We start from the raw sequence: 9,488 nt of genomic DNA on the forward strand, positions 1-9,488 counted from the left end.
CTCTGCTCCCAGGGGATCAGGGACAGGACAAGAGGGAACGGCTGGAAACTGCCCCAGGGGAGGGTCAGGCTGGGCAGGAGGAGAAAATGTTTCCCAGCACGAGTGGTCCGAGAGTGGAACAGGCTGCCCAGGGAGGGGGGAGTCCCCATCCCTGGGGGGTTTAAGGGTTGTTGGGATGAGCTGTGGGGGGATGTGGGGTAGGGGTGAGCTTTGTAGAGTTAGGCTGAGGGTTGGACACGATGATCCCGAGGGGCTTTTCCAACCTGAATGATTCTGGGATTCTGTGATTTGGGTGAGGGAGGAAATAGTTACACCTAAAGCTGGTCCTGTCTGTGGGGCTCACCTCATACCAGCCCTGCTGACCACTGCTCCGGGTGAAACACGGCCCTGCTGTCACCCTCACACGCCACGTTCCCACTCGTTTCCTCTTCCTTCCTCCTCTAGACTCCGAAGGAGTTTTTCACGATATGGACAGTGAGAGCATCAGCCACCTGGGAGACTGCCTGCTGTCCACGGCTGAAGCCAACCTCCTCCAAGCCCGCGTGGGCAACCCCATTGACCGACTCTACTCCATGCAGAGCTCCTACTTCACATCCTGACCATAGAAAAGCTTCCGACTCTTCACGAGTATCTTGCATGGATGCTGCTTCAAATTCAGAACCAGGGCGAGGGAGAAGAAACAAGACTGAGACCTTCAGAGACTTTCCTTGAGCACTGCACAACGGAGGAGGCAACGAGGTCCGCCACACATATAAGCACTAACTCATGGAGACCTTCCGCAGCCTGAAGGACTTTGGATCGCCTCTCTCCTTTTTCCTAGCCACGAGTAGATCGATGGTATGATGTTGTTTAGCTGTAACTTTAGCAGTTTGTCCAGTGTTTAAGCTTTTGAGCATTATGTCCTGCAAACAAAGACTGGCCAAGCTACCCAGAGCTGCCCCTCGAAGCAGGAGGAGGTGCTCCTTCCCACAAGAACTCAGTTTATTGAAGTCTCGGTTGCAGCTCAGCTCTCGCTGTGCTGCTTTGCCTCATTTCCCAATCCAGATGCAGACTTCATGGGACAAGGTTAATCTTCAACACTAAAATCCAAGGCCTGGAGGATGGATGCCACTGCTGCTGCTGCAGAGATTTTCTAGGTGGTCATCAATCAGCTGGCCCAGGACAGTTTTTTTAACGTTTGACATTTCAGGAATGCACAGTAGTTTGGCTCCTGACTGGAACGCCTATGCTGGGGTATCTGCTACAAGAAACAACAGAATATTTATCCTCTGTCATGTTCCAGGATGCCAAGAGAAGTTTAACACCCTCACAGTGAGTCCTCTATGGCCTTTATGTCTGTCTCTCTAAAAGAGCAGTTTTACTCCCTTTATGGACAAAGACTTTCACAAAATGACAGCTGCCAGCCACGCTAATTTCTGTTGGTTTCTTTTTTTTAAAACAGCAAGGTGAAACAATTCCACTCTAAAAATATTCCTGCTAGAGAGCCCTTCCTCTGCAGGTCTGTCCACAGAGGGATGTCCCACCCCGGCTGCGCTCGCAGTTTGCTCAGGGCATCCTGGCACCTCGCTTCCCTCCAACCAGCAACGAGAGAAAGGAACCGGGTTGCATTGTCTCGTGACGTGGCCCTGCCAAGCTGCTTAACTCCAAGAGGCCACGTTTGGTTTTCACTCTGAGGGCAACCCGGGGGTGGTATCAGAACTCGGCCAAGAGAAACGCACATCTCCGCTGCGGATGGAAAGGAATAATTCGTTTTCTCCATCCATCATCACGCCACGAGGCGAGTTATGAGAAGCAGGTGGGCACCAACGTGTGTACCCAAACAAAGGGCAAGAAAGAGAGAGCAGAGAATGAAAGTCTGAATTATTACCAAAGGGAAATTCTTTATTCTCCTGCCTAGGACCCAAGTCTGGGATTTCGTTCTTTATACACATGAAGGATAGTCGGTGTTCCTGGAAAGGTCAGGTTTTCCCACGAGCCCGCTTGCTGGAGGAATACAGTCCTCCAGAACTAACCTTCCCTCGTCTATTTGAACGGAACAACCGGCGGACAACTCCAAAAGGAAATAATGACTTATTTTTAAATCTTGGATCTCCAGAGTTGTGAGTCTAGCGGTGCAACCTGAGAACCTGGCTGACTGATGTTTCTGTAGGTGGTGTTTTACTTCTAAGCCTCCACAGGCTTGTCGGTCTGATTTTAAAGGTGTGTAGCCTCTCAAATGAGGAAAAAAAAAAAAAAAAGATTAATTTTTGTTGTCTGCAGTTATGGTGGAAGATTCCCAGGAACTAAAAAATGCAGGATTTGGGAATGAAAGGAGATGCAGTCCTGATGCATTTTGGGTTTTATCTGGACCTTTTCACCTTCTCGACTACTTACAGAGAACTGACATAAAGAACGACGTGTAACAGAACCACAGCCCTCAGATGGCTCCGCCGTTGCTTCACCTTCAATAAAGCTGTGTGAACGTGACACGTGCTGATGTGCAGTCCCTTCCCGTTGCGTTTCCAGTGCCAGGTTTGGTCGCTGGACTTGCCTTTGCTCTCAGTATGGGTGTCCCTCCCCGGAAGGCAGTCGTGTACATAGTTTACAGACACTTTGACATTTTTTTATGAGGGAAGGGGGAGCCTTTCGCAGAAACAGCTATTTATGACACATCTTTGCCAGGATAGACAAGTTCTAGACCAAGCTGCTGCAGTTGGGTGACTTCCACCTTTGTTGTGTGGTCATCCACCCCTACGAAACAAAACAGAAAAGCTCTTAAAGCTGTATGTTACTTTTAGAGGCTCTTGCACTAGAAACAGTCTCAGTTTAGATTAAGTTTTAAGAGAATGTTACAGTGAACTATGTGCAAATCGATGTTTCTCCCAAATACCAGAGCCAGCTTCACCCACTGCAACCCCACCCTCTCTTCCTTGTGATCTAGTGCTGTGATGTGCCGATGGTTTTTTTTGCATGTACGTTTGAAAATAAAAAAAAAAAAAAAAAGCAAACTGTAAGTGGAAATCTGAAGCTTGCCTCAGCATGGTCAGACAAACTGCCCACACCAGCAGGCTGCTGGCTCCCTGCAGACCCATAAAGGTTGGCCTGGGCTTCTCAGGAGGATGGCCCATCCGTTACCTTTCCCAGGAACCGGGTATCCTGGAGCAAAGGAGCAGCAGTGCTGGCAGCTGTTCGTCCCCTAACGGAGTCAGCACACTCCATAGTCACGGTTAGTTGCAAGCAGAACTACAATCCCAGCGTGAATAAATAAATATGGTGAAAGAGCTACGCTAGACTGGGAGCTACTGATGCAAAGGAGCCTGATGGTGACAAGAAAGTTCCAGTACAAGAGCCAGGGATGAGATCCACACCCTATAGCTAAGGAGAGAAACGCCTGCTAGGTTCTAAGTGCTCTCCAATTTTGAGTCCAAATTCTGCAGGTGGACACCAGCACCACGGCTGATTGAGCCCAGAAGCTCTCAGGCTGGTCCAGCAAGTCCTGCTGCTTCTCTTACCAAAGCTGCTTTTAGCACCAAGAGCTTAGCAGATACCTGCTCTCTATCAGAGCTCGGCGACTGCAGGTGAATTTACTCCCAACTGTATCTCGCAGCTGGAAGTTGTCTTGGAGTGACAAGAGGCTCGGGGAGACAGTGGCAGCAACTGGGAAGAGGAAGTAGCTTTGTGTACGTATGCGGAAGGGATCTGACCCTCTGGCAACCGAGGGGTATCAACGTGCACCCCAAAGCACCTATGGACACCCCCGAATTCAGTCTCACGGCTCTCGTAGCACTTGGGAAACGTGTACTTGAGAGGAAACAGCAGAAAGAGGCGAAGCTCGCTCCGCAGCAGAGTGAAGAATAGAATCACACACACCTGGGCTAACACTCACAATTTTGGCTTTGCCTTTCTGCTCTGCATGGCCAAGAGAGAGAACAATTGCTCTCATCAAGCAGGGGGGTGCAGGTCCTCGGCTGAGACATGCCAACGTGTTTGCTGAGGAGGGTTTGGGAATGCCCACTGCTCTCCAAAACGCCCCGATGTGTTTCTCCCTTGTCTTTGCAGACAGGAGAATAAAGGTGAATAAAAGCCAGTCGAGGTGACAAGACTGACCACGAGATGAAAAATGCTCCCCTCTGCCCACACAATTTCCCTCGTGCTCCTGAGTGACTCAAAAAATCATCTGGACAACAGCCAAGTAAAGCAAATGTGTGTGTGAATGGAATGTGGCTCCGCAGAGCTCTCTGCCCTCGACAGTTGCCCATTTCAGACCCGGGCCTGCCAGCAGCACTAAATCTCTCCCTGTGACTGCAAACACCAAAGGAACACGCTGATTTATGGTTCCTTTAAGTAAGAGAAGCAGAGTGTAAAACGAGAATATTTTCTGGATGAAAAATTAAAGAGATGTTTTTGTTAGTTCCTCATTCTAGGATCATGTGTAATTTACCTTATTGGTTTTAAAGTTCCACTTGAAAGGAAAAGTGACATCAACAGGAGTTAAAGCAACAGGCTGAAAAAAGTCCCGACACACTTTACTTCACATTCTGAGAGATCTAAACCAAAAAGAAATGGAGGAAAAACAAAGCAGAGGATTAACCAACCTAATGATCCTTGGCTTTCTCTTACTTAAGGACTTCAGAACTCCTTGCATGCATTAATTAATTATTCCTCATTATTCCCCAGCCCAGTAGGTGTTATTTATTTCAGAGGTGAGTAAACAGACATAGAACATGTCACAAGTAGCTTCCAAGGCCACACAGAAACAGAGGGTAGGTTAAAACAGAAAAAACCTGACATCCAGTTTGCTTGACTACCAGCCAACATGCACATTTGCCTGAAAACAAGGGCCAAGAATAATTAAAAGTGGATAAAACACACAACCAGGAGATGGAAACCAAGCAGAGAATGGCAGAGCCCATGCCAGAAGATAAGAAACGGAAGGACTACAGTGACACAGAGGGACAACCAGCTCTCACCCATCTTAGAACACTCCTTTGGGTTCTTCTCTTTGGTACTGCAGGGCTTTAGTGTTTATTTCTGGTCTGGTTTGTTTGGAAGGATGTGAGAGGAACAACCTATCCAAATCCTGCTCTAAATACACTTTTTTTTTTTCTCCCCCGAGTCTCCCACTCTGGGAAATACAGGTTTATTCACTTATTGATTGCAGCCACTTGGCATTAATTTAGCTGAGTCTCTTCGCAGCTTTCGGAGATGAAGCTGAACCTACCAGTTTGATTGACTGCCCGAGGACTTTTTCCCCTTGTTCAGCTTTATGCTGGTAACTGTCCTAACGGCTTCCTGCGCTTGCTTCCATGAGCCTGTCCTCATCAAACCAAGAGGTGCAAGGCAGAATCACAATCCCGTGGTACAAGAAATGAGAAGAACGCTTGCTGGGTTCCTAAATCTTGTTTAATTCGCAAGTTTTCACTGGTCTCCCTTGCCAGTTTACACCTTGTGAAAGACACTGGAAGAAGCCATGCTTCTTTTACCTTTATTGCTAAATGTTTCCAGTGACAGGACCAAACACCCAACAGCTGGATTTGGAAAGAACAGCTTTTCGTGACACTTGCAGGGACACGTGCTGGCCCCGTGTACTACAGTGAGACAGAAATAACCACCACCCTGACCTGATTCCAGCAAGAGCAGGTAGCCCATGCAGTTCCAAAGAAGAGGTGAAAGAGCTGCAAAACTGCTCCGGGTTTCTCACTTAAAGAGGTGTTAGGCCCCTCTGCCTAAGTGAGAATTAAACTGATTAATCATGCACATTTAGCTACAGATTCCTTCAAGGCTAAGAGGAAAGCAAGAGAATACTCCCTGGCTTCTTCTAGCACATCCAGCTGAAGAAAAGAGAATTACTGGTATTCCTTTCACTTTTCACAAAGCAATTTGCCAGATCTGCCAGGGCTACAAGCTGATTTAACGTAGAAACTTTCCCAAGGGAGCTGGTAAACTGAGGAAGGCAACAATTTCAGGTAGTGACCATCACCATTCCCTCCATGAGCCCTTCTCAGCTACATGAAGATATTTTCCATTTACATTACACATGCAGTGAAAGATGTGCATTCTTTATTCAGGATAAAACCTAGCAGCTGCCCAGTATTTTCTCAGAAAGCATTTCTCTCCTCAACTGCACACAGAAACAGGATGGGGCAGCACCTTCCTCTTCCCTCTCTCCACAGTAACCAGCCAACTGACCCCCGTGGGAGTTTGGCTCATTGGTGACAGCACCAAGTGCCTGGCAGCTCAGTGGTTAACGTGTTAGAGCAAGTAATAATAGAGTGGCTCTGGCTCCTGAGGAGGAGGAGGAGGCATAACTGGGCTTAAGAGGGGGCCCAGCGCACCTTAAACGTAATGAAAAATGGCTTTTCTGCTGACAGGCTGACATTTCAATACAATGTCAACAACATGTAAAGCACCTTTGCTCCCGTGTAACGGCATCCTTAATAAAGCTATTCACACCACAGACACTTCTGACTAATGGGGTGCTGCCTGGGATAAATAAAACTCCAAAGACTCACCAAAACAGATTTCTCCTCCTTTTCTAGTAGCACTTGGCCCCTCTCTAAATCCATTTTGAAGTGAAGCTACCGTCACCTTTTTCTCCCAACTTTTCTGCCAGAAGATAAAACGGCTCTTTGCATTTGATACAAGGAAACGAGAAATTTTCTGAAAGTGTGTGTGTGTGTGTGTGTGTGTGTGTGTGTTTTCAGACACAAGCCCAGCATCGTCCCACCTCCCCATCACTGCTGAAAGGCAGCCACCTCTGCGAGACACATAGCAACGCCGCCAGCCAGCTTTCTGATCTGGGCTCTGCTAGAAGCTGGAACAGCTCAACTTAAATCTGCTGTTCCTCTCCCCAAAGGAGTTAAACTCTGTCCAACTGGAAAATGCCAAGCGACGTCTGCCAACCACCACGGGCTCAAAGGCGAATGCTTGGACTTACGCCGGGCTGAAACATGGATTAATGTGTCCCAGGAAGGGGGTATGAACCCCTGGGAACCAGGGCAAAGCCAAGTTTCCCAGTCCATGCCTCACCCTCTCTTAGAGGTACAAAAAATCCCTCACAGACCCAGCAAAGCTGGGCTGTACTTTCAGACAAAGACTCTGCTGGCGCCGTACACAATAGTTTCTGCATGTCACCTGCTCCCTGCACACTTTGGGAAAATTTTGGTTTATGGTTCCCTGTAACTCTTCTGGAAGACCAAGTTCCTGCTCTGGACAGCAGCAGAGCTGCTGCTCTGAAGCTGTGTTTGTCTAATTAGGTCATAACAGCTCATTTCTTTTTCCTCAAACCTGCTCTCGAGTACCCCAAAGGACTTTCCAAGGTTTAAACTTTTGCCGGGAGAGATTCTCAGGGCCAATTAAACAGATCTACAGCCATTTTCAGACATGGTACACCCGAGTAGACCCAAGAGCCCCAGCTCACAGCACCCCAAGGCTCTCCCCCTGCAGATGTGCTCTCATGACCTTGGGTCTCAATCCCACTCCCACTCCTCATAAGCCCATCTACTGTTTTCTGTATTCGTTTTTTTTTCCTACTAGTTACAGCCCAGAAACATCTACTTAGAGCTGGGTTCTTTGTTCCCCTGTGTAATAACAAGAGGTGCCCCCCCCTTCCCCTTGCACTGGCAGATCCCTGTTGCACTGTCGATAGAGCAGTCGGTGCTCTGAAATCCGGTTTTTCTGCCGTCTCTGCTGGTGGGAAGACTCCCTCTGCTGTTCTAAACCAGCAGAAGGTCCGGGGTGACAACCCCTCACAGCACCCCCAAAGTTGGGAGCTGCACAGGATGTTTTAAAGTAGGTCAAGCTGACCTTCACAGTCAAAGAAATGTCCCTGTAGTTGGTCCAGCTCAGAGAGCAGCTTCCATCAGCAGTGGGAAAAGCCAGAGCTGGCTTTGGATCTTGAAAAGTGTTGGTTTGGGTTTTTTTTTTTATTGGGATGAAGGAAAATATTGTGCTTAATTATCAAAGAAGCCGTCAAAGAACACAGACTGCAGAAAAAGAGGTAAGGGCTGATTTTAGCTTTCTGTTCCTATTCAAGCACGTCTGCAGCTTGCTGCTGATCCTTTGGTGTCGCTTCAACACAGCTCTGTAGATTATTTATTTTATAAAGTTTTTAGAGGTAACTCAGCAGACAAAGCCCGGCGCTATCAGCACATGAGTGCTGATGGATCAGGAATGCTCTGACATCCCGGTCAGACTCCAGCTGTCTGCTGGAGACAAGCAGGTGACCAGAGCCAAGAAAACCACATCGCAGGGCTGCGCTTCGTTTTGAAGAGAGGAAAAAACAACCCAACCAAACATTGGAACAATACTCCAGAGAGACTTTTCATTTGCTCCTCGAGATGAATTTTAATTCCAAGGCTCCCCTATGAAAAAAACAGCACAAATATAAGGATCAGGGAGGCTCCGTGTGTATGCAGCACCCTGGTTATGAGGTACAGCAGATTATTACATCAGGTCATGGGAGTATGTCACATTCAGATGATTTCTACATGCTTAGTAACACGTTATTTACTTGAACGTTGCTCCACAGATGTTTACAAGGTCTTTAGCAGAGTGCTGCAAGCTGACCTACCCCAATATATCCATTCTGTATATATTTCTGGGCAAAATTGATGACCAGGTTAATAGATTTGGACAGAAATCATGGCTTTACCTCAGCAGGATTGGTTTCCTCCCACTTTTGCCACAGGATATCAGCTTGATATGATATTTGGAGAAATGTGCTGTTGCGTTCACACCCGTAACAGCCACACACACATCACTTACAGCCCCTGACAATCCACGCCAACAAATCACCACACCTTTAGCTTAAAGAAACTTCCTGGCCGTGCTGTGTAGTTTTCTGAGACAGGAGGGGGAGGTGGGTGGGAGAAAAATAAAGGTGTATGTGTATTCTGGGGTGCACTATTCCACTCCAGCTGTTTCACCAAGCAGACGTGGGGAGTGGCTGTGGGTGGGAGGGCTCCGGACTGCAGGTCTAGAGGGAAAGCAACCCCGCTCTGCCCCCTGACACTCACCTCACGTGGAGAGCTTCACCTGGTCAGCGCAGAGCAGGAAGGCGTTGACGTGGTCGCTGCAGTTCACGACAGAGGCCTGGTTCTCCTTCAGGCACTGCTCGAAGGCAGCGAACGGCTCCGCGCAGTCCCGGCGGATCTGCTGCACGATCGGGCTGCGAGACAACACCGGGCCCTCAGCTCCCGGGAGCCGCACGGCCCAGGGCCGCCAGGCCCAACCGGCCTGAGATCCAACCCGGCAGGCCCAGGCCCGGCCCCGGCCCCATCCCGCCCCTCCCGCACTCACTGCGCGGCGGCGCAGCGGGACATGCTGAGGCGGAGGCCGTGACAGTCGCGCTGCCAGGAGGCCGGGCTGGCGGCCACGCACCGCCCGTACTGCTCCATCTCGCTGCGGCAGTAACGCGCCGTGATCTCCAGGGCCGCCTGCCTGCGGGGAGACGCCGGAGTTAACACAGGGGAGAGGGGGAGCAGCGCAGCCCTGCCCGGTGCCCCCGC

The 9,488-nt window shown here is 49.1% G+C and overlaps 2 protein-coding genes across 2 annotated transcripts in view; one reads left to right on the top strand and one right to left on the bottom strand.

The window, feature by feature from the left end:
* Window positions 1-2,949, top strand: part of LOC113490931 (LIM homeobox transcription factor 1-alpha-like) — a 23,032-nt gene extending 20,083 nt beyond the window's left edge. Inside the window, exon 7 of the mRNA XM_026867540.1 lies at window positions 445-2,949. Coding sequence (XP_026723341.1) covers window positions 445-599 — 155 coding nt within the window. The 3' untranslated portion in view covers window positions 600-2,949. The remainder of the gene's footprint in view (window positions 1-444) is intronic.
* Window positions 2,950-4,937: 1,988 nt separating this feature from the next.
* Window positions 4,938-9,482, bottom strand: CHCHD5 (coiled-coil-helix-coiled-coil-helix domain containing 5). The gene is made up of 3 exons (XM_026867523.1): window positions 9,280-9,482; window positions 8,997-9,148; window positions 4,938-8,342 (listed from the first exon to the last, which is right to left on the bottom strand). The coding sequence occupies exons 1-2, from the start codon at window positions 9,375-9,377 to the stop codon at window positions 8,998-9,000; spliced, it is 249 nt and encodes an 82-aa protein (XP_026723324.1). The 5' UTR covers window positions 9,378-9,482; the 3' UTR covers window positions 4,938-8,342; window position 8,997.
* Window positions 9,483-9,488: the final 6 nt, after the last annotated feature.

The sequence above is a fragment of the Athene cunicularia genome, unplaced genomic scaffold, assembly GCF_003259725.1.
Source record: "Athene cunicularia isolate RWA unplaced genomic scaffold, athCun1 SCF_7, whole genome shotgun sequence".
Taxonomy (NCBI): Eukaryota; Metazoa; Chordata; class Aves; order Strigiformes; family Strigidae; genus Athene; species Athene cunicularia.

What these genes read in the sequence shown, in the direction of transcription:
- CHCHD5 (XM_026867523.1), bottom strand. Translation starts at nt 9,377, where the DNA reads ATGGAGCAGTACGGGCGGTGCGTGGCCGCCAGCCCGGCCTCCTGGCAG. An exon ending in TCCCGCTGCGCCGCCGCGCA is followed by an intron (nt 9,149 to 9,279) that starts GTGAGTGCGGGA and finishes GTTGTCTCGCAG; the next exon opens with CCCGATCGTGCAGCAGATCC.